The sequence below is a fragment of the Scatophagus argus genome, chromosome 3, assembly GCF_020382885.2.
Source record: "Scatophagus argus isolate fScaArg1 chromosome 3, fScaArg1.pri, whole genome shotgun sequence".
Lineage (NCBI taxonomy): Eukaryota > Metazoa > Chordata > Actinopteri > Scatophagidae > Scatophagus > Scatophagus argus.
This window is the reverse complement of record NC_058495.1, coordinates 17,885,957-17,911,324: the sequence shown is the minus strand read 5'-3', so window position 1 is coordinate 17,911,324 and position 25,368 is coordinate 17,885,957. Positions and strand designations below refer to the sequence as shown.

Sequence of the window (25,368 nt, the reverse complement as noted above, 5' to 3'; positions counted from 1 at the left end):
ACATCCTCTACTCCCATCCCTTCCTCCACGGTAGAATTAGAACATCCTAAAATGTAAATGGACTCATGGTCACACAATACAAAACATCCACGTCCAAAAAGTGGGCTGAGGCCAGATGGAGCTGGTGTCTGAGGAGGGGCGGAAGGGCCAAACACCTAGCTGGACAAGGTTATAGCGCTTTTGAGAGGCTTCACTGAGGGCAACAGATGTTGAAGTGGTGAACAGACAAAGGAATTTAGTTTGTATCCACAGGAGTCTACACACAAAGTCTACAATGTATGCTGTGCTGTGCAGCTCTGCACTGTGCCACACTGTGTAAATGAGATGTCACGCAATCGCTACAGCGCCATGCGCCTGCATTGTTAGCCCGAGAACCCCTTCCTGAATGGATCTGTCCACGTCTAAGTTGTGTCAGATTTTGTTTTAGACAAGGGAGACTGTTTGCAATGGCCCCGGCAAAAGGGTCACCAAAGGGGACAAGGCAACAAAATAGCTTGGTAAATAAAAGCGTGATTGGCCGGGAGAACTGTGCACATCCTCCTCTGGGACTGCTGAGTGAAACACCAAACACAAGCCCTATGCCGAGGTACCCCCCTGAGGCTGGAGCCAACACCTTCATTCCCGTTTCCCCTTGCCTGCCCTCAACCTTTCATTCATCCCATTCCAAATGAAACTTCTCATCTGCTCACACCTCTTTCACACGATGAGAGACTCTTTCTCCCTGCAGGGTTTTAAACGCGGCTCCCATTTTCACCTCAACCCCCTGCGATCAGGGAATAGTAGATTTTTCACTGTCTGAGCAGAAAATGTGTCTGGTAGAATAATCTAATGTGGGCTGTCCAAACAAGTAATATCACATAAATACATGGAATATACTGTACACAAATCAAAACTGCTTCAATCACAAAAGAAAAAATATGTCTTTTATTCACCAGGGACTCCGAGATCATACATTGATTCTCCCTTTTCCTTTTAAAGTGATATATCTTCAGGAAGTGAGAGTTTCTTTAAAAGTGTTCAAAGCTGAACTGAAGGACAACAGTTCCTGTTGAAGAGGTGCGAGTTGTGACTATTAGGTGTAACTTGTGCAATAATTTAGTTTTTTGTGTACAGGTACTTTTTGGGATTCGCCCAATCCCAAAAAAAGCAACAGAAAAGCATACTCAGGAAATAATGCATGACATATTCCTGAAACTATACTTCTGAAGTAAACGAGACAGGAGTGTGTGTGTGTGTGTTTCAATTCTGAGCTACAGAGTTTTTAGGTCATGTTAGTGAGCCCATTAGCACATGGAAGCTCCAAGGTTTTTAATTTTTTTTTTTCTCTCCACAACGCAGCTTGTGTTTGCACAGGAAATCTTCCCGTGGCTATGTAGTCCCATTTCAGTAAGTCATATTTAAAGATACATCTCTGCTGCAGCTCATCAACTAGCAGTGCACTGCTTCAGGAGCATCCTTTACTGCCGCTCCTTCTCTCAAAGATTTACTTTTGAAACATAAAGATAAACTGAATAAATAATATACGTTTGAAAAGCAAGACAAGCGTGAGAATGGAGGGGAATGTTCAGTTAGATTTTCTTCTTTGAGACCGAGTCGGGGTATGCCAGCAGAATAATACATTTATCACCTTTTACACGGAGCTCATATTTCAATTTAGTTGGCCATGCTCTTTATTAAGCAGGATTTTATGTATGGTACAACCACCACCAGGGATTAATAATGTATTGATGCATTTGTATCTATTCTGCAGACGTGCATCAAGCAGAATTGTAGATCAAACACTGTTGATGTAAATTATAGATAATGAAATAATCACATGACATGATGATATATCATCACAATGATATCTGATGGAGTCAGCTGTATGGTGTAGCAGAACTGTAAAATAAATGCACCAATCTGCACCAGTACTGCCCAGTTTTAAAACATTTCTTTTGAATTAACTGGTGTGAATCATTTTCAAGGCTGACATGAAACAATTCATCCAATATTACACCAGACCACCCAGACCAGCTCAGGAAAAGGCTCTGAATGTGTCCTAACCTCGCGATACTCCAGTCGGGCTCGATCTTAAGGATGGTGGGGTCGTCTGTGTAGTTGAACTTGACCTCTGGGTTCCTCAGCTCAGCAGAGTTGATGTCCACCATGACCGGGGTGTTGCCCGAGGCTTGTCCCGACGGGGTCACACACACTATCTCCTTGTTGCTCCGCCTGGAAGAGCACAAGATGATGAGAGGACAAGAGAGACATTACATACAGAGGTTCCTGAAGGTCTCTTTTAAAGTAGGCTCCCTTCAAGCTGAAGGTCTTGAGAGGGATTTGGAGTATGCGGGAGCTGATACTCTGACAGGCGTTGGGATAGACACACGAAATAAAAATTGGAGTGAGTGCACACACACAAAAAAACCCAACTACATCATCCTTTAAATAACTCATAAATAATTTATCAGATGCGACAAAAAAGCAGCCACACACACACTTATAATGGTGACACAGTCACATCCACAAGGCCAACATCTTTCAGTCTGTCCGGCTGTGGTTTCATCAGCCTGAATCACAGTGCTGCACTTCAAAGCGCTCTCTCTCTCTCTCTGTCTGTCATTCTCTCCATGTCTGTCTCTCCTTCCCTCCTGCGCTTTCTCTGGCTGACAGATCTGAAGTGGCAGATCAGGCTGGTCGTCTCTCTGTGTGATGTAACTCCCTCCCTAGCAGACAGGCAGCCAGCTGTGACCCGCTGGGAAACTTTGAGCTGCTGCCAGAAACTTTGTGCTCCACTCCAGTGGCCCATTGCACTGTCTCCTCCCTATGCCGAGGGAGGGGACAGACACTGCTAGCCAAGTGGGCGGACGGCTACCTGCGATGTGCGTAAAGTGTGTGCGTAATTACTACGCAAAGTGTGTGCGTAATTGGTGTTTCGAGTATGAGCGCTTGCACGGTGTGGAGATCTGTGAATTTGCACATAAACACAACGCACAGGTAGCAGATTAACATTGTGAAGTATGTGTCTTGTGTCAGTTGTTGTCTGCTACCATCCAACTGCGTTCAAATGGTGTGTGTGTTCGTTTGCGCAGGCATGATGGCAGGTGGCACAGTGTGAAATTTTGAACATGAGTAGAACAAGCTGATCTGCCCACAAATCCTCCGCCCCTTATCTGCCGTGAAAGTGAAATCCACAGAAAGACTGAAGATGCTGGTGAAGATGAAAGAGTGAAAACCTATTTTGGCGGCTTGATCCCGTCGGTTTGCATTGGGGGTGGGGTTGTGTTGGGAGACTGAGTGAAAAAATGTCAAAAGGAAAGCAAAAATGTCTTTGTTGGACACATCCCTGCTGTCAAACTGAAGAGGGGATGAAGATAGAAGAGAATGAAATGAAAGATGATACTTCAAAAATAATAAAAAAAAAAAAACAACAAAAAAAATCCAAACCCTTTTCCACATTCCACTAGTAATGCGTTTCCATGGCAACCATTTTCACAACACTGTCGCCTTCGAGGGCGCCTGTGGTGCCGCGTACGTATTTCTGACAAGGTTGCAGCCACACAAAAGAAAGCCAAGAGGGGATACAAAAAAGAAAGAAAAGAGAAGGAGAGAAAAAGGGGTTGCAGTGGGAGATAAGAGGATGAGTGACTTGGGGTAAATAGGCTTTGATTAAAGTGGAGGGCCCACTGAATACAAAGACACATTAAAGAGATGGACTCAACCAGTTCATTACTTTGGCCATAAAGGTTATTGCCGCTCAGTGAATGAAAGGCCAAGACTATTATGTTCACCTTTCTCGAGATGTGCTACAGAGCTCTAAATTGGCCTTTACTTCTTCTTTTGATATGATATCAAAAGAACTTGATAGGTCCAAGCTCATTAGTTTAACCCGTCACTTGTTGCCTAAGAGAAAAGAACCACCGTAATTAAAAACACCAGCGTTATGAAGAAATTGCTTTAAAAAGGGGAACAGGACAGAAGAAAAGAAACAAGGAAAGCATTAAATGGAAAACTGAGCAGAAACATTTGCCTGTAAATGCCTTTCAGTAGGTGCTTGTTTTAGTTCACTAGGAATCTTTTCTGTTAGGTTTCATTTCTCTGCCATCTGCCAGACACCATACATGAGTGGATTTCATCCAGAGCTCAGTGTGCTGTCATTTTGCCAGGACTCAAAGAAACAATAGAGTTCTTGGCTGGAGGAATTAGAGTCATATCAAATAGGATCTTTGTCTCTTCGTCTTGAAATCCTGGCGCAATCTCTTGCAGAGTGACTGACAACAGAAGATAACGGTGGCAGATTCTTCTGCAAAAACTAAAAAAAGGAGCAAAAATTACATATTTCAAACATGAGCTCAAAGTGGGAAAAATGTGAGTTACCAATTACCGGCAACACCATATCATTTCTTCCAAAATTATAGTCATATATCCGGTAAAATGTGGGCCATGCACTTAAGTCATTCACAGCACAACTGAACAATGATATCAGTTCCCCCTGAGAAAGGCTACACTGTCATTCTCACAATTGCTGTGAATTACAGTACTGTAGGTCATCCTCTTTCCAGCTGCATTTCTCAGATTTGGGGGGAAAAAAAAATGGGATAGCTGCAATAATTGAACACTGAAGAACAGGACAAGATGGATGAAGTAAAGGATTTGTGGGAGAGATATCGGGCCAATATGACCTGTAAATACTACTACTGTCGCAAACTGGCTCGGGGATGTAACAAGAAGGGAGTCCGTGCAAGAAATTTTACATAAAACAAAAGTAGTCTATTAAAACTTAAGTCAAACTAACTAAACAACAACAATGCAGGGAGGATAAATGAACACAATGGCCAGGTTTTACATCCCAACGGTCCAGGTGAGCTTAATCAGTGGATAACCCTCACACTACAGATGAAAATAACCCCCACGCCCCCCCCCCCCAAAAAAATTAAGATCACATAAGCAATAATAAACTAAAAACAGCTGCACTTTCATCCCAGTATTTCAGTAAGAAAATCAGCAAAAACCTTTTTGGCAGCGAAATAAATGTTGACTTATACCTGTAATTTTACAGCCAATTTAAATAATTTTGTTCTAAATCACTGACTGTTATCAACTGTGAGCTCACAAAACAAACTGTGGATGTTTCTGATCATCTGGATTTACTCACCCTTCGAAGCGGCACTGGTGAAGCCCTATCTTCACTGACACAGCGCTGCCTGCGTTTAGATGACTGCCTTCAATGGTGATCCTTGTTCCTCCAGACAGCGGCCCGGTGGACGGATGGACACGGGTAAAGTATGGAGACTGAGGAGGAACACGGGAAGAAGACAGATGGATCAATCAGTCCTGCTGGGCTTCAACAGAGGCGTCAAATACAGCATTACACATAGCGCAACACTCTTGTGCACACACACTTACCACGAAGGTGAAGGCCTTGGAGGAAACTGCTTTGTAGTCCGGGTGGATGCAGTCTCTAACACACACTTCTACCTGAGCCTCCTGCACTCTGTAACCTGTGGCATCGTTCAGCCGACACACAATCCTGAAAGAGGAGAGCAGAGAGGTGTGTTCTATTAGCGCTGCTACCAAATTAAATGTCGAACAAGAACCACATGAAGGGAAGACGTAGCAGATGACAGTTTTCTTCTGCTCTGAAAAAAATCCAGTAGTTCAGAATAAACAGTTTTTGAGACCATACTGATAAAATTAACAAAAACCCTACCAAATGTTCTATACGTGCAGCGCTGGGTGGAGTTTTACATGTGTGTATGCGTCTGCATTACTGCATACGAAGGGAGAACCACGAGCCTTGCACTTTGCCTTGGGTGCTGGCTGGCCAAATGGAAACCCACTGGAGAAATGACTGAGTGAGGGGAGGAGAGACAGCGTAGCCCATGGGGTGAACACATGCACACACACACTTACTTCATGTTTCACCCACTGGAGACAGACTTGACTGTTAATTAGCCAGCGTGAACGAATGAGGCAGAGAGAAGGGTCCAGAGTGCAGAGGAGAGACGGAGGCACAGCGAGAGAGAGAGAGAGAGGGTTAAAAAGAGAGAGGCTGATTAATTGAACGAGCTCACATCCAGCTACATCTCCCTCAGCTTCCCTCTCTCCCTTCCCAAGATGAGTTATTAACTCTCCCGTTTCCATCCTCCCTGCAGGTGGAAATGGTGACTGCAGCTTTGCAAGGACAATGAATTTCAAATTCTGCCACTGTGTGTTTCTGTTGTCCTTTACTTTCCCTTTCATTTTTTCCCAGGTCTAACACTATGACAGCGGCCGTGATTAAAATGCTGGACAGCTCTCAGTTAGAAGCAGTGCCCGGCTTGCATCATTACTGCGCAGATGACAGGTGGCCACACTGAGCTGTTATTATGCGGTTAGAAAGACAGAAAGTTCATGGTACATTTGTAAATATGACACCATTATAAATTATACCTCCCTCAATCAAATTACTGAGGTGGAATGCGACAGTAAAAAATTAAACATGTGCCGAACTGACAGAAACTACTAATGAGGCAATAAAAAAAGATAGCAGGTTCCAGTTTTCCTTGCTACCAGAAATAATTTACTTAATGTGGAATCAAATCCATCTGGTAAATATTTAATGACTGAGGTGACTGAAGAGCCTGCTAATACTAAAAGAACATAAAGTGCCGCATTTTGTTGCAATTCAGTTTCATTCCAAAAACAGAGAATGTGCAAAGGCTGAAGTACAAGTGCTGCCAGCAAGAAAGAAAAAGTCAGAGCGAGAACAATGTCTACATTTTGTCCAACAGTTCATGCACCTCCTTCTCTCCACCCGTCTCCACCAGCTGACCTTTGACCTGCGCTGTCAGCCCCGTAACCCTGTCCCGTCTACTGTGCTACAGCTCTGATGGGGTCACCGAAATGACGAGAGCAACCGGGCCACTAATGGAGCCGTATGGCTAACATCACTTTTAATTAGCATGACAGCCTCACTGCCAGCCGTGCCCTCCTCCTCCTCCTCCTCCTCATCCTCATCCAGTGGGTGTCATGGCAACAGGCCAGTGCAACGTTACCGGGTTGACAGGGTTAAATGTAGACACCTTGGTGGCTTTGGATGTGATCAACAAAATGAACATGTGGTAAAGATAAAGTTACAACACAGAACCACTTAGCATTACTCCACGGCTACACAGTCAAATGTAACAAAAAAAAAGAAAGAAAAGAAAAAGGTATATTTTGTGTGAATACAAATACAACACAAGGTTATAAAATATGAATCAAACCAGAAATGTCACTGCTGTATTTTCTAAACCAATTTTGGGGACACCTGTCATCGTTGGTGAGTGCTGCGCAGCATTCTGTTGTTCTGACTGTCAAACCATCAAAGTCACATTTCTTAGTTTGCTTCTTAGTGAGGGGGCAGAGAGAAAACAAAATCTGCTGGGACTGTGCTGCAAAACTCAGCAAATGGAGCATTTGTGTACAAATGACAGCTACACGGTTGGAAATAGAACATTGAGGACACCTCCAGCTGTGACAGACAAAATTTCCTCGTCCTAAATTGCATCCTCTCCGCTTCTGGATGAATTCAACATAGAGAATGACTCATCTTGTGGTTTCACTGAAGGCCCCTGATCTTTCTAGGTAGGTTGAATGGATTTTAATTAATGATACCCATGATATTACTTACATGAGCGCTAAGGAAATTTGCTGAAATGCGACGACATGTTTACACTCAGTCATGTCCAAGAGACTGAAAAACTCCAGAAAGAACTTGCAGCTATGATTGTTTACTGCTGTTGCACAAATGATGTTCCACCAGTTTCCGGCACTTGTTGGGATTCAGAATTTCCCGAAAGTAGAACACACAACTTAATCAGAGAGGACATTCACATGAGGAGGATCATCTGTGCATCAGCTTTTAGAACATGTACAGCACCCGCTTCAATTATTACTATTCCCTCAGAATGGGTCAAATTCATTGATTATCCAGCTATTTTTCTGATCATCAGTTGAATTAAGGGATTCACATGAACTCAGCCGTTGCCATACATACTCTGACCGCACCTGCACTAGGACAGCACAAATCCGCTTGAAAAGAGTTCGGCTTGTTCCAAGGAGGAAAGCAGTGTTTAACCACTGAGGGGTTAACGGAGACGGAACGAGTCTGAGAGAGTTCTGCGCTGAGCACTCAGTGTCACGTCAATACAAAGAGAAGCATGGAAAGAGAGACGGTGTCAACGTACTGCTCTGCGCTGATGTACTGGTCCTCCTGAGGGTTGCAGGTCACCTTGCCGATGCGGACTCCATTCTGGATGTCTTTGAACTGCAGACCCAGGTTCTCACCCGTGATGGTCAGCATGGTTCCTCCCTGCCTGGGCCCCGTCTCTGGAGACAACTGGTTGGAGTGAAACAAAAATTAGGGGGACATATGTTAGCCAGAATGTGACAATCAATTTTCACCCAAAAGCAGTACATCATAGAACATACTCCATGTCAGCCAGAGTGATAGTTTACTTAAGTCATTATGATCACCCCCCATTTTCAATGAATCGGATTCTGGCTACCTCATTAAGGGAGATGAAAAATGACCTCAGAACCATTAACTCCATCTCAAGTCAGTCAAACATTCACAACCTGCCAACTCACACACTTAACCCGGACCCACCCATCAAGTCCTCGCTTACATCTCTCATTTAACCTTGTGACGATTAATCTACTGAACACAATTACTGCGTAGAGTGACCTCTGCTCCCTTTCTTTCCCCTAGAGGTCTGCGAAAGGTGTGCAAAGGTGCTAATGCCTACCCGAGGCTAGCCCAGTCACTAATCACGGTCCCATTCATCTAGTCTGCGATGCAGACAATGGCCCCTTTGGTAATCAGTCATTGCTAGAATAATTAGGGCTAAAGCTAATTGGATTAGAACCTGGCAGGGGGAGGGCGGGGTCATTTGGAGAAGGGTGAAGGGGATGAAATGCCGGTTGGGTGTTGTGAAGTGTGGGTGTGAGGAAATCACGCTTTGACCTGGTTTGCCATAAAGGAAAGATAAAATGATCAGTGATTAAGGTCCCATTATTGCACTCAGGCTTTTACCCCATCAGTATGAAGCTCCACACAAATATACATCCATTCGACAGATAGCACACAACAATCTACACAAACACGGACAAACATTTTTTGGACAATTTGGAGAAAGGGAACTAAGAGGGTCTTAAAAAAGGTGCTAAAAATAGCTTATGTATTTTAAGTTACTTTTGTTGGCCTGTTTTAAAGTTAGTGATACCTCTTGTCACAGCAGAAAATTGAAAAGCAAAAATTAATTTGTTACCCCTTGCAAAACAGGTGACTTAATGACTGGGGTCAAACATTTTAAACCACAGAACAACTAACTGCAAACCATGAGACACAGCTCTATCAGCTCCTCCATCGTGGACTCTCTGGGCCTCACTGTTTCACCAAAGGTCAGCAATGTCGAGACAATTTGCTCTTTTGTAAATTTACTTTGCCTGTGGTGGCAAATCCACTGATAGCAGCAATTTCAGCGAGATGAATTCAGGGCGTAAAGAATGTGCTGCCGCTGAAACGTATTAAGAGAATAGTTCAATATTTTGGGAAATACATCTCTTCTTTTTTTTCTGTGAGTCCCATGAGCACACAGCAGTCTATTAGCATATAGACTGTAAAATGTGGGAAACAACTAGCGTTTTCAAAGACAGCAAATTCAAAGGACCGGAAACCCAAAGCTCAATAATTCACACATTATATCTGGTTTGTGTAATACATACAAAAAAACCAAGTGTAACAAAGAAATGTTACATTCTTACAAGGTTCAAGGCAGGGAGATTTCATTTAGGTTGGCAGTTTCCAGACTTTATGCTAAGCTAAGCTAACCAGCTAATTATTGTTCTAACATTTACCACTCAAGCATCAGTATTCTTGTCTTGTCTCTTAGCAATAAAGCAAGTAAGTGTTTTTGTCAACATATTGAACTATTCCAATAAGTAATATCTAAGGTCTCACATCTAAATTAGATCCACTCTCTGTACCTGCTCTCTACAACTCCATTTCTCCACCTGGTGCCTGACAATGATCCTTAGTCTAACATCATTATTTAAAAGGTGGCAGGCTAGTAAAAGTCACAGGTGTTCAGGACACCACTAACAGAAACACACAATGGGAACAAAGCCCAGTGTCATGCAGGCCAGAACTGAAATGCCACAATGATATAATTAAGGAGTTTTCCATCTTCCACCAGCTAGGCTTCTGATGAGCATCCCTCCTCCTTCCCTTGCCCTTTCCCTCTTCCTCTCCGGACTTGTGTGTCTTTTTAATTCACCCTCTGTCTCTGTCTGAATGCATATATTTTGAGATGGAGACAAAAGAGTGAGTGGCACACAGCGGCGCACCAGAATCTGAATCTTCTGATATGGTAATCAAATCTCTTTCCTCTATAACCACTGGCTTATCAAAACACAAGCAAACACATACGCAAGTCGTTACATCCACAACTAAACAACACAGACAAAAAGCCCTTTTTGATAAAAGCCACCGGCCTAAACACTCGCTCTATTCTCCTCTCGCCGTTGCAGCGCTCTACATCCATTCAAACCCCCCCTCCTTTCCTCTTCGTCTCCGACTTGTCCCGTTGTGTCAGAGGCTTTGTGTGAGGCCTATTGTGGCCGGCTCAGCGGCAGAGCACAGATAGCATCTGCTAGTTATAGGAGGAAGAGGGGGAGGAGAGAGAAAGGAGAGAGAGAGGGAGAGAAGGAGAGAAGGAGAGAGAGAGAGAGAGAGAGAGAGAGAGAGAGAGAGAGAGAGAGAGAGAAAGGGGGATGATATGAACTTGATGTAATGTTTCTGAAGTTTATTTGTGATATGAAAACCTCTCAAAACCATAAAGTGACAAACAAACTGATGAAGGCCATGAACAGGAACAGTGAGGCTTTGCCACTAAATGTTATCACGTGATTAAGTGAAAAACAATGTGATGGAAGATGTGAATCATATTATCAGACATCCAGTTGTAATGTCATCTTTAAAAATAAGATTTACTCAGTGCTACCTTGTTTTATTGTTTCTCTCAGTGCTGTAACGGTGAGACTTATTGCTTAGCTCTAAAACACAATGGGGAAAACCCAGAGTCCTGGTCGATACTGGCCTCTACAGAGAAAGACATTTCTCTACAATGTTGGTCGACAGAAGGAGCAAAGAAGACAGGAGGATGATACAAGGGCAGGATAGATAAAGGACAATGGGAAGGGAAGGGGAGGAAGGAAAGTGAAAAGCATCTGAGGAATTTATAAAGGAAAGAAAATAAATAAATGGTTAAATGTAGGACGAGGGACAGAGAGATTGACAAGATGATACATGAATCGAGAAAAGAAAGTGACATGAAAATAGAGAGGTAGATAGAGAAGTCTGGCAAAGGCCAATGCTGCAGCTTAACAATAAAGGAGAGCAAAATCACTGGCCTTTCGCAAGTATACAAGCTGAAACACTGAACAAAGACACACATGCTGATTCCACTGCATACAAAATCAGATACTAACACACAAACACAAAAAAACTATTTTCTCATATACAAAAGATCACAAAGAAGCAAATAAAACACACAGAAGTGTGCCACATGCTAACACCCCCCAGCGCACACACGCACACACACACATGCACGGCCTGTGTTGTTTTAATTGGTTTCTAAGGGCTAGCTGTAATGCTCTTCCTGTCCCCTAGGAGAAGGCAGGCAGGAGATGATGGATGACGGAGGGCCAGGCAGCATCCAAGGCCAGCACTAGGACACTGCTGCACTACACTGGGACACAGCGCCAGGCACTGTGTGTTAGCATGTGTGTCACTTTGTTTGTGGCTGTGAATGTGATTTTGAGGATTTCATATAAATCGGGTATTTGAAGTTGGAACCTATTTTATCTCTGTATTTAACCATTTTACATCTGCGTACACCCTTCTCAGAGTGTGTGTATGTGTGTGTGTGAGTGTGTGTAAGCCGATATGTCATTTGCTTGCACACACTTTCACACACAAACTGTGTGTTTGCTTGTTGTGAAAGGAGAACTAATTAATCTTAGTGCACAATGTCAGGGCAGAGAAAAAATGCAGCACAATAACAACAGCACATTAACAGCCTAACAGCCAAATTCTTACAATGTCTAAAACCAATCATTTAGAGCCCCGGACATCAATCGTTGTGTTTGGAGAACAGTACTTAGGTGCCAGAGCCATTAGTGGAATGGTACCTAACTGCACACTATTGAACGACATCAAATGGGCAATAGCACACTCAGAAATGACACCAACTGGGTTCAACACTTGTGGCTCTGAAAGCTTTGAATTGCTTTGGATTGCTATATATGTATAAAAAAATATGTGTCTGGATGTTATGTACATGTGTGTAAGTGCGGTCACACTCTCTCTCTGGCAGTGTTTCCTTCCTTCCTGGTCCTGTCCAAATGAAATGAGTGGCTAATCCTGTACCTATTGGACACACAGCAGCCAGCATGCTGCAAAAAACTGACAAAGCAGCCTGAATAAAGTAACAAAAAAAACACAAAAAACAAAAAAACAAGGGTTTGACCAAAGAGATGGTACAAAATGGAGTAATATTCAATTTGTGGGAAGGATGTGATGTTCTTTGGGAGAACTGAAGGATGAAATAGCAGAAGAAAAAGGGAGAGATTTTCTTTGTCGCCCGGGGAAGTTCTTTGGCATTAAATGTCACACTGTAAATGTCAAAGGTGGAGAGGAGAGGTGAGGCCAGCAGTGTGGCGGCGCGGTGATAACACTTCCTCTCTCTCTTTGCTTCTACTCTTCTTTGTCTCTTTTACGTTCTCGAACCTGCAGTAGGTTTCTCCTCCTGCTGTTTTTGAAGCTCTTCTACGCCTGCTTTTTGACTGCCACCAACATCTTGCCCTGAGGCTAGGATTTACCCCTCAATATGCATGCAAGAGCACATGCTTTCACGCACGCACACACACACACACACACAACCCAATTGCCTCTGTACGCTTGTTCCTAAGAGATAACTGAAGCGAGCAAGAAGAGGGAGGGAGAGCGCTCGCTAAAGGATTTATCTATGTGCCAGTGCCCCAATTATCCAATATCTCCATTACGCATTCAGAGAGACGAACCCATGTCACACAGGAAATGCACTGAGGGCTCTTGCCATAAAAGTCTGCAATGGAGAAACGAGCGTGCTTTATAAACTATACATATATTTCATGCTCATTTAAAGAAAGAGAAATGGCACTCGGTTTGACTGAGGCGAGGCTTCGTCTTATTTGAGATACAATCAAATTTAAAGAACAAAAATGTTAAAAGCTTGAAAGGGAATGAAGGAAGTAGGCAAAGGAAAAGAAGCAAAGGACAAATGCGAATGAGTGGGTTGGACGTCAAGACACGCATGGCTTTCAAAGTGTGCGCTCTGTGTGTGTGTTTGTTAGAGCATGCACATGTGCGTCAGTCCCAGTGGTGAGCTGTAAGGACGGTGACCCAGGTCACAGTCAGACCAGGACCACTGCCACGGTTAGCAGCGGCAACAGATGGGTACGCCATGGTGCTTAGACGCCTTAGCTCACCCAGGATGTCAGATGCACACGTGCACAAACACACACACACACACACACGCATACGCGTTGTGCACCCATGGTGGGACACAATTAGCACAGTACCACACACTCCAGACAACCACCGTCTCCGCCTCCTCAGGTGTTTGTGTGTGTGCAGCCATCATCTCTAATCATGTCAGTGTATTCAGTCTTGGTGTGTGTGAACTGCCTCCTCCTGGCCGGCCCATCTGTGTTGTGGTTGCAGTCATGGTGATGGCTTCTAAGTTGTCTCTCCTCCCTGTTGCCTCCCCTCTTATGATGTCCCCTTTCACTCGCCGAGGCCAAACAATGACACAGCACACGTAGGCACAGATCCTCTTTTGGAAAACTTACTTTTGCTCATGATCTGACTTTAGCAATCCTCTGATTTGTGTGAAAAGAATCTTGAGTTTCAAAGTTTGCAGAACAAGAGACAATCTCAGCCCTGCTGCAAACCCCACCACCACCACCTTTTTGACCTCTGTCCTGAGTTCGAATTGCTGGGCACCGCACATCATACAGCAGGTTTAACTTTAGCAGTGGTAAGAGAGGGATTTTTTTTTCTTTAACTTTGGATTTAGCAGCTTGGTGCAATGTTTATTTAGAGTGGGCTGTTGACCTGGCTTCGCAGACTTTGGGGCGATGGTGTCTGTGGAGATGGCTTAAGGTAACATTTTCAAAGGGAAAAAAAAGAAAAGTTGAAATATGTATGTATTAAAAAAACTATTTCTGATAATCTATTTGTAAAAATTTATTTGTTGCATGTTGTAAAAGTTCCATATTTTTATGAGACGGTAGCTGCAAGATGTTTTTGTTGACATTGCGCAATTAACAGTACAGGAGTACTTAGAGGTGCACATGTGCAGTTACATATGCGTTCCCTTGCTGAGCAGTGTTGTTACTGTCACAGCTTACCTTGGTGATCTTGGGGTGTGCACAGCGGCTGTTTCCTGTGGTAGCATGCATCCAAGTGCTCTCTGGAGGGGTGCACTCCTGCCTCAGGGAACACTTCTTCTCCTGTACGCACCAGCCGCACTCAAACCTGGGGTTTGCCTTCAGACACATCCCGCAGCTGTCTCTCAGTGCATAGCACTTGTACAGGTGGGCTGGTGAGGAGAGAAGGAGGAGGAAGGGACAGAAAATGACATGATAAGAAATGACGATTAAGGTAGAATGAGGCTATGGAGGGAATATTGTTACCTCACCAACCGTATAGTTTGTGTGTTGAATTACTACCTTACAAGCTAACTAAGTAGTCAAACAATCTGAAGGAGAGAACAGTTTCAAAATCAACCAAATGCCTCAATTCCAGAGAAAGTTTCTCAACTTCCAAACAGAAATTCAAAAACTTGCTCAATGTCACTGAGACAAAATTGAGTTAAGGCACCATTTCCCAAAAGCCTCAAGAATTGTACAGTGAAATCTTTTCTTTTTTTTTTACCCTCTCTGCTATTCCATCCCCAAATCCCATTGGTCATGGAGCAGCTTTAAAGCAACCCTGTACCAATTACTGCCTGCTAAACGGCTCCTCTCTAATTACATTAACATATCAGTATTTAAGACAAGTGAGCATCGCACACACTCTAACAGATCATTATCATGATTGAGAAATAGGGAGTGGGCTGGCAGTGAAGACAGAGAGAAGGAGACATCTTCAGACTGTGGGTCGCCTCCAGTTGCACTTCAGGTGATTTCGACTTAAGATAACATACAATGCACAGACACTGATGCTTGCTGCTGATGGTGTATGCTGTCAGTGCCGTTGCATGTAACAGATGCCATTTAGTAACACTTTGTCCTTGGGAGAACTGTTGAATGTCAAAGCATGTTTTATGTTGCCTCCATGAATATAAACACCCCATTACGGTGGATTACGGCTGGGTTCCCGTGCTCAGACACGTGTCTGGTGTATGTTACAGATGCATCCATATAACAGATCAGTATATATGAAATCTGAGACTTCTACAGCTTGCCTGGTATGCTAAGACTACAGGGAGCGACGTCAATAAACGGAACAAAGTGACTCTGTCGTGTTACATTACAGACAAAATGGCAACGTTCACTGCTTCACAGACTTTGGAGATGTAACAACCTCTAATCTGAAATACTACATGAAAACCTTGGCTCAGTGCTGTTTCTTTAACCATCAAAGAGTAACAAACAGGACCAGACAATGCAGCACCCGCTGTTGTACAAAGCTCCATGCGCATGTCATCAACAGGCCCCATCGAAAGCAGCGGTAGCTGGCAATGATGTCACTTTACCTCACAGCGGGGGAATAATGTTACAGACCCCTGCTGTGCTGTACAGGCCACGATAATTACGGAGACAGCACTGTAAAGATTGGCCTACTAGTAATTATATCCAACAGACGTGATCTCATTGTCTTCTCTTAGAGCGAGAACGTGTACATGTGTAATCATGGCACACAGGGTTCTTTGTTTGCAGGGCGAGGCGTGGTTCTACACAAATGTCAATATTTTAATACTTCATAATAACAGCACCTGTAAACGGGGTGTAAACGTCAGGAACCTTGCATAATAATATATACACCTGTCAAGGTATTTTAAGATACAAGAATGATGATATGCTACAATGCTTTACAATATCAACGGGGAACACTGAAGCTCAGTAACAATCTTCCTCAGTGTAACAGCTTGTAGTCTTAGAAACAGAAAATCAATTATTAATCAATCAGTGTCAGTAAGAAAACCCTGAGCTGCCGTTTGAACCAAAACTGTGTGACAGATCAATCTGGTTTTTTTTTTGCCGATATTGTTCTTAACTGATCTCGAAACACGTCGAAAAGCTGTGGTTTGACCATTTTAACACTGCACCTACTAGCTTAATCATTGTTGCATTACAACTGCAGATCACCAGTTTTTTATTTTTTTTCCAAAAAAGTCCAATTTAATCCTCCACCGTGGAACTAAATTTCCAAACTAAATGTATTATTCTGGCACATGTGTATCGGTAATTTGCCTGATCACTTCGGGCTTCAGCCTGACATCTTTCCCTTTGGTCTAAAATGATATGCTAAAGCCTGTTGATAACATTTATTTTATATTGCAACTCATTTCTCAGCACCGCAATGAACGCCATCATATTTCTTGCATTAACACCCTGTCAGAAGAACATATTATTGCACTCCTATTGTGCAAGGTTCAAGATGCTCACACTGTGCAGGTATGTATTATGTATTTTCACTTTTTTTAAAAATATTACAGTATAGACACTAAAGCATAACTTTGTGTAATCTTTATGAAACACACACACATTCACAGCACACCATTCTGAGAGAAGACAATGAGATCATGTCTGCGGGATGATAAAAGAATCACATGGGATGAAACCTGAGCCCCGACGGACATAATTTTTAGTCAATATATATTAGTGAATACAAATGACCTAATGTACACTTTTTGTGCTCTTTAAAGCTGATTCTTATGCATTTGGGCACATTCTGACAGTTGCAGTGTGTTATGGCATCTTAACACAAGAAGCACACAGTGCAGTGGTTTCAGACGAACACACAGACGCACGTGTACAGTCAGAAACGGGGTTTGAGTACCTTACAGTCAAAGAATATCAACTGCAAAGGAAGGGTTAGCTGAGGTGTTCTGGTTGTAATATAAATGATTTACTCTGTAGCTGGAACTAGTTTTTCAGAGTTACAAAATGACTGTGCACATCAGCTACTGCACATACTTGATTCTATTTTATTGAGATGCTCTATCAGCCAGGACTCTGACAGAAAGATAAAAATGTGGCAACACAGGTTTTGAAACGGGATTGACTGAAGTCTGTCATGCCTCATGTTAAAGGTTATCAGAGAGGATCGGAAAATTAAGGATTTAAAGAAGACTTTTACACTCAGTGATGCTCTCTACTCCTCTGTACTAATAGACTAATAGAATTTGCTTGTGCAGATTGAACACCACGAATCAATGAGGATCGATGATGTAAGACACCACATTAACTCACCTTTGATGTTGTACGGGTTGTCGATGACGAAGATCCCGTTCCAAACCACGGACAAATCCACAGGCAGGTCGCTGATGTCATTGCCCTCATAAGTATACTGAAATATAAAGCACACAACACCGAGTTTAGCATTCATAGTCACGTATCGTTACCTAAAACAATGCTGTTATTTCAGCCATAACATCATTAAAAGACATTTTCACCCTTTCAACAGAATCAAATTTGTGAAAGAGAGAGAAAAAAAAAATACCAATACAGAGAGCAGACTCAGTTTAGCTAGAGGCTGGGAGTAATACCATACTCTGCAGTGCTCACACAGTTGAAGGGCCATAAAAATGAATGATGAAAGACGGGCTATATTGTGATTTTAACACGCGGCACATCCGCCGCTGCCTGGCAGAGCACAGAGTTGATTAAGAGATTGGAATCCCCATCACTGTGTGACTCATTCCATTCCAGTGATGAATGAAAAGTGTAATACATCCCCAACAATAATATTCTCATCTAATTTCATTTTTGCATCCTGAACTAATAAGAGTTGAAATGTAATTGACTCGTCGTCGGCATAATCAGTTTTAGGGAATCGCTTTAAATGAGACAACAAGCTTCAAAAGCGGCAGTGTGATGGCGGTGTGTTCACTGAGGGAATAACAGAGAAAGAGCTCCTGTGAGACCCCTCCCAACCTCCGAACAGTTAAATTATCAACGACGATTATCACTGCCAAATAAAATGCACCTTTAGAAGTTACACCACCTCCTCATTCCCCCACCACCTCTCACATTCACAAAGCAGCCAAACACTGAGGTAAACACACCACCATCTGAAAATACTCATTCATCACGAACCCCCTCGTCTCCCCACTGAGACACATTTTGCATTATTAACTACTCCATTCACTAATTGTCTTTGATACAACATGAAACAGACGCCAGATAGCGAGAGATTGCATGTTCTGTGCTTTGAGGGTGCTGCTGCAGTGATGTGAGGGTGATAGCGGGTAACTGGAGATAGACTGTGTTAACCTAATGCCTCTGTCAGTCAAAGGGTACCCAGTCACTCTCACTACCACTGGTATGGTCACTATCTTCAGTGGCCTCGGGGTGAGAGATTGCAGGGCTATTCTCCTCGAGTTGAGTGGCGATAAAATCCATTGTGAAAGCCCCAAGCTGGAGGCTATGGGGCCCTCACAGATTGAATCTAACTACAACTGCACCACTATGTGATATCACCCACTCCAATGTGATACTGTGAGAGTTATCTTGACATCTGTAATAATAGTGAATTTGAATGTATTTCAGAGGAGGGAGGTGGGGGCTTGGGCAAGAGATGTGCGTAAAGAAGATAAGAAAATGAGAGGACACAGCAATGTCACCATGTGTGAGTGGCTGATTAATTCATTCTTCACTTTTTTTTTGCTATTGGATGATTCACAATCAGTGGGCCCTGAAGGCGGAGACGCTAAAATGCAAATAAATGAAGATGTCTCGTCTTGTATCTCTGAAGAAGTACTACTTTGCTTTCAAAAATGTGCTTTCAGGCACATTTTGCTGCTCTAATATATTTAGCCGCTATGAACTACTTTAGAGGAAACTTTCACCCCTGAGTGATGCCGCCTGGGAGCGGGCCAGACAGCTTTCACACAATGTTACTAACATAATGTATGTACACTGTAGGGATTGAAAGATAATCTGCCCGGCTGAGCCGATAACCAGCAATTGTCATCATCATTTTTTTTGTCCAACTACTAATTATGTGATACGGTATTGATGCTCAAAAACACTATCAATTATATTATATTATTATTATAAATAGGTTACATGCAAAGATTTGTGGCAGTGATTCACTTTAAATTGTATCCATCAACAGCTAGATAGCAGTGCTGTAATCGGTCTTCACTCAACCTAATGCTGAGACAGTAAGAAGTGAGCACGTATCGCTATTGCAAACACAAAAAGAACACAGGTCTATAAAACAACACCTTGCTTACAGTATCTCAACACACTGAATCATAACACCGCTATCATGAAACACATCACACTGCTGGCCCTAATGAGAAAGTGGGCAGGGAAGAAACAGGTGGAGAGAAAGAGAGAGGATGATACGACAGCAAGGGTGAAGGAGAAATAGTGAGGGCAAGATGGATAGAGAGAGGTGATTGTGTGTTATTCTGTGGACACCATTCATTTACACATGGAATAAGAGGCCGCGGCTGGCCTGTAAGTGCCTGAGCTGGTGGGGGCTAAAGTGAAATTGGCATTTTCAATTTGTTCCCTGACATGTCTGCCTTGGTCTTTTCACACATTCCTCTGCCTCACCCACTCACACAATCCTCCTTTCCACCCCCTCCTTTTCCTCTCTTTCTCTCCCTCTCATTATTCCTTCCCTCCACCTCTTCGCTAACCTCCATCCACATCAATCTCAGTTGGACTTTGTCTCCCCTGCCTCCATTCCTCAGAACGCCCAGAGTCAAACAAGGAAATATGGAGCAGATTCCTTTATCTCACATACCAAACATGTTCACAGAAACACATTTGCGCCCTTTGCTAAAAATACGTATTCTGCACATGGGACGGTTTCCAAGAGACACAGATGCCAGCGAATGCATCAAAGGCTGACCGCATAGTCTATACAGGAAATAAAAAAAATGATAAATAAAAACGCATGGGAACACAGGAAGATAAGATACTCATACAACAACACGTTTTGGATATCAGCGCTCACTACTCTAGACCCCAGGTCCGAGCATACAAACTTCTTCAATCTCCCCCCCTCCTCCTTTCCTCTCTCCTACAAGACCACCCAGTCTGTCTGGGAACAACAGGACCTCTTCACCGGGTAGAGATGGAGAGAACGTATGAGTGTGTTTGAGTGTGAATATGCATGCGAGACACAGAGCGAGAAGAAAAGGAACAGGATGAGAAAAAGAGATGCCCAGGGACAGTGCACTGAGAACATGTGGATCCAGAGAAAGTGGGGGGAGGAAAAATAGATGAGACAGATGAGACAAAACAGGACTGAAAGTCCAGAGAAGCAAAGAGGAACTATTCTCTTGACAGTCCAGCTTGCTTTGTAATGGGAACACCTGAACACTGGAGAACAGGTCGGCTTCACACATTCACACACTTGTCAACAACACTAGCAACAATTAAGCCCCATTAAGCTGTATTTCATATTATATAAGTGACTGCTGCAATACCTGCTAATAGAAAGGGTTGCTAAATTATCTAGCTGGTCAGAACTGCAGGCCACACAAGTTTACAGAGACGCAGATACTCTTCTTTCATGTGATGAGGTAAAAACTGGTGAATATGGGACTCACATTCCTCAGGTGGTAACTCAGGGTACTGAAATATCATCTGAGGACTTTTGGCCACTTGGGCTAAAGAGGTGCTGCTTTTGCTTGCCTTTATGACATCGGGTAAGCACAGAACTGAATGGGTTGGGTGTTTGGTCACATTTAATAAACCTTCCACGCTGTCTTAAACATTTTATTTTTCAGCTTCCAGTGTTTGGATGGAAGTTGGCACAGTCTAGCCATTATTTCAGAGACATGTAAAGTCCAACAACAGAATTGTTTCAGCATCTGTTGTAAGTTGTGTATTGTATTCAGCTTTCGATTGCAGAGTCATTAACTATGTCTTTCCTTGCTGCTTTGTTACATACCATCAGGACTGAAGCCAGGCTCCAGTAAAGGACATTAAGCCCCGCCTCCTCCCACCTCTATCCCCCTTCTGATTGGCCAATCAGAGTTTGATCTGATCCCCTTCTGAACCAGCTGAGGTGCCAGTTCCTCTGATAAAGCAGTAGATGATTGATCTGTGTGGACCTCTAAACTCTGCTGTACACTCTGACAAGCCTTCTCCCTGAAAACCTGCACGACACACACATGCAGTGGAGGTATGGAGGTGCTAACAGCTAAAACAATAACAATGCTTGCCCTCTTCCCTCCCTTTTTCATACCGTACTACTGGAATGTGTTTGTGTTAGCACATCCATCCTCAAAGGGGTTGTATGTTCAGGGGTGGGATACTGGGATCGGCTTGTGCATGTACCTTCGCTCAACGACAAACATGAATATTTAGTGAAGTGTGTATGTGTTGGTATGTGTGTTTAATGGGCAGTAGAGGGGTGGGGGAAGGCATGGGAAAGGTTAGGTTATGATCCAAAGCTCATCTTCTCTCATTGCACCAAAGGCTTATTAAACTTTCATACTGAACCAGCATTGTTGCACAGCACACAGTTCAGGGAATACACACATGCAGCTTGCACATGGTTTATTCACTGCACAGCAGATTCCAACATGAAAATGCAAACATTAAGCAGGATACTCTCAAAAGGTCAAGATTAGCATGTGTGAAGGGGAGAGAGAAATGTAAATAGAGGACAGAAAAATCAAAATGTTCAGTATTTCATGATTTAGTCTCAAAACCTGATAAGGTTTAGAACGAGAACATGAAGGTAACAATCCTTTTGTGTTCAACCTTTGACATGAAAAGATGTGAAAGGTCCCCCAAATAACCGAAGGCGAATGGTAAGACAAAAGTAGAGTTGACTCTATAGGGATAAAATATAACACACAGGACACAACAGTTAGATACACTAGAAAGAGGAGACAAAAAGACTGATACTAAATAAACCATGAAAAAGGAGTGAAAGAATGAACAATGGCACTGAAAATTGAAGGAGGGGAAGCAAGGATAGATGGATGGAGAAGGGGGGTGAAGGAAGGCAGGTAGGAGGTAACAACGGATACCTTCTGTGAGGGTCACAGCCTGATAATTACTCATTTTGAAGGTTTGCGCAAGCTGGATGCCTAAAAATATCAACCTAGCCCAGGGCAAATCCATACCTGGCATAGAGCCGTTTCTACCCCACCCTCTCTTCATAGCTTTGTCAAGGTGACGGTGACAATTATCAACAGGTATGGCGTGACATAAGCCATCTTTCAATCTAGATGATGTTAGATTTATACTAGTTTTGTGATGCACTTACAACACAGGTCACATTGTGAAAAGCGGAGGACACACACTGAATGTTGGCCCATGCGAAATGTCTTTTGCCAGACTACAGCAGATAGTATAGATCAGCGTGTAGATGTATACACAACAACATACCCTTTTAAACACACACACACACAACTTCCAGGCAGATATGGCTTGCTAATCAAGGATCAAGTGGTAATCCTTCCTATAGCTTAGCGTGTGATTGTTTGTGTGTGTGTGTATGTGTGTGTGTGTGTGTGTGTGTGTGTGTGTGTGTGAGGGTTTGTTTACTGTATGTGTGGGGTCGGGCAGCATGGAATCAGCCATAATAGGGGGCTGTTAGCCAGTGCTAATCGCTAATGCTAACAGGATTGGAGGGCATGGCCGGACCCAGTTACCCAGCTTATCTCTCGCATGCACACACACAAACAAGCATGTGTGAACACATGCTCAAGTACACATACTTCCTTCAGTGATGGAAACAAAATGAGAGAGGGGAGGAGAAGAAAAGTGCTGGCTTGTGGGAAAAATAATGCTGCCATAGCCAGTGTTTCTTATTTTCCAGCCTATGCATTAAGATAGTGTAAGCCTACTGGACTTCTCCTCAGACAAAGGGCTGATTTGGGTCCATTTTGTCAATGTCCTTGCCCCCTTTCCCCCCTCTGTCAACTCAAACCAGTCTTTCTGGTGGCCATTCTGCCCTCCACCATCACTTTATATGCATTCAGTCAAAAACAAGACTGCAGTACTTCACCATCTGGAAAGCAGTCCGCTCTGCCACGCAGCACATGCAAACAAGAACAGAAACTAAAACACTGTGATGAGACAGAACTATTTACTTTTTTGCCTTCTTTTGATGAAAGGTGTGACACATCCTGAGAGCCAGAGGACCCATCACTAGTATTAGATACACTCTCTGATTAAATTCACAGAGTACCTGTCAAGTTCAAGTCATTACCAAAAGGGATACCAGCCAAATGAACTCCTCACACTTACTCCCTGCACCTTTACTTTAATCTCTGGTACTTAAATTTGATATTGATGGAGCTACTGTTACTGCTTATGCATTTGTGTTTCATTCTGTATAAATCAATTTGTTTGGGGCAATAAATATTCCAGTAAAGGTTTCTCATTTGTTCAGTTACAACTCAATCTTACAGAATATTAAACGTTAAGTTATGGAAATGAAGCTTGGTTCAATCACTTATCAATCAACTCAATGGTAGCACACCAGACATTAACGCAGATGGATAAGCCTCTGGTTATCATGTCTCAGTGTGTGTGTGTGAGTGAGTGTGACTCGGGCTACTGCATGGATCTAAAATATGCAGTCAGACAGATCGACATGGAGGTAGGCAGAGGTCTTCCCTTTCATTTAACCGCCTTCCCTCCACTCCTCACTTCTCATCAGGCTAATGGCAGGAGGCTCTTGCTTTAACAATCACTTGTTCTGCGTCTCTCGCCCATCAATCCACCACACAAAAAGTGAACACCTTGAAGGGTGGAGCACTCTTATGGTGAGAAGAAGATTTAGAGATACGATGAGAGAGAGGGGGGACAGAAATGAGAAATAGATGATGAAAGTGAGGTGGAGGATGGGGTGGAGAAGCTGACATATGCTGATAGCTGAGCGGCAATTAATTCTTATTTATCCAGGATGGGAGCGTGGGAGCTCTGCTCTTCACCTGTCAAGAAGAGGAGGAGAGGCAACAAGCCAATGCCAGGATGAAGAGGAAGGAGGTAGAAATGGAGACAGGCAGATGACTGGGAGAGAGGGAGGACACATGGATACAGGGAGTCACCTTCTCTCTTCCTTCTCTTACTTCTTCATCAAGAGGTGGATCAGAGAGTACTCAGTGTCAACATGAACCGAATAAATGTATATTCACGTGAGCACCGAATTCTCACAACCCCCTGACACTGCACATCAGCTAATTCATATACACAACAACAAAGGAACAACAAATAGTCTTCAATCTGCTGCTCCCAAAAATAAATTCCACTGAGTTTCCCATGCACTTACAATCCACCTGCACGCACACGCACACACACACACAGCCTCTGCAAGCCAATTAAAACAGTATCAGTGTGTGCTGTGGCTGGCTGCGGTGGCAGGTCTTGTGTTTATATCTCATTAAGCCGTGCCAGGCCATGGCAGACCAGGCTGTACCATGCTTGGCTGCGTCTACCCTCCACCGACCAGCACCGAGGCCCTCATTAGCCGTGTCTCTCCCATCGTTAGCACCATGTATATTTTCATGTGAAATGATTCATTTAAAATGAGAGAACTTTTCGTGTACGATTTCCATTTCTATAGTTTTACAGTCAGTGACATCTTTTGACTAATCCCACGAACCCCAGAAAGATTTCAAAAGTCAGAAGAGAAGACTTCATGTGTGTGTGTGTCTCTTACACACCCACACATCCCACATAGGATTTTATGACATTATTATACCAGTGTGGTTTGTGTTAACCGCTCTTGCTGCAGACATGTTTGGCCTCCTCTCTCGACATCTATTTGCTTCATCAATCCCTCCATTCATCTATCCATCTTTCTTGTCTGCCATCCTTCTCTCATTTCCCACCGGAAAGGGAGCAAATTATTTGTCCTCGCTCTCCTCCAAACTCTCTCACTGTACTGTCTCATTGCACTCCCCCACGTCTCCCTCCTCATCCATTTCTCTTCTTGCTCTCTCTCTCTCTCTCTTTCTCCTCCTCCAAACCTTCTTGTCTTTCTTTCTTCTTTCTCCACATCTGTATGGCCGCTTTATTTGCTTTCTCCTTATGCTGTCTTCCTGTACATGTCTGTATGTGTGCGTGCATGAGCTAACACACACGCACTCAGGAGCGTCCATTTCT

The 25,368-nt window shown here is 43.3% G+C and overlaps 1 protein-coding gene across 4 annotated transcripts in view; it reads right to left on the bottom strand.

Moving 5' to 3' along the window:
- LOC124056666 (plexin-A1-like) overlaps positions 1 to 25,368 on the bottom strand; it is a 181,150-nt gene that overhangs the window by 27,906 nt on the left and 127,876 nt on the right. For all 4 annotated transcript variants that reach the window (XM_046384335.1, XM_046384337.1, XM_046384336.1 and 1 more), the window contains exons 11-16: positions 17,527 to 17,623; positions 14,458 to 14,648; positions 8,190 to 8,341; positions 5,386 to 5,509; positions 5,135 to 5,271; positions 2,044 to 2,211 (exon numbers count right to left, since the gene is read on the bottom strand). In XM_046384335.1, coding sequence (XP_046240291.1) covers positions 2,044 to 2,211; positions 5,135 to 5,271; positions 5,386 to 5,509; positions 8,190 to 8,341; positions 14,458 to 14,648; positions 17,527 to 17,623 — 869 coding nt within the window. The remainder of the gene's footprint in view (positions 1 to 2,043; positions 2,212 to 5,134; positions 5,272 to 5,385; positions 5,510 to 8,189; positions 8,342 to 14,457; positions 14,649 to 17,526; positions 17,624 to 25,368) is intronic.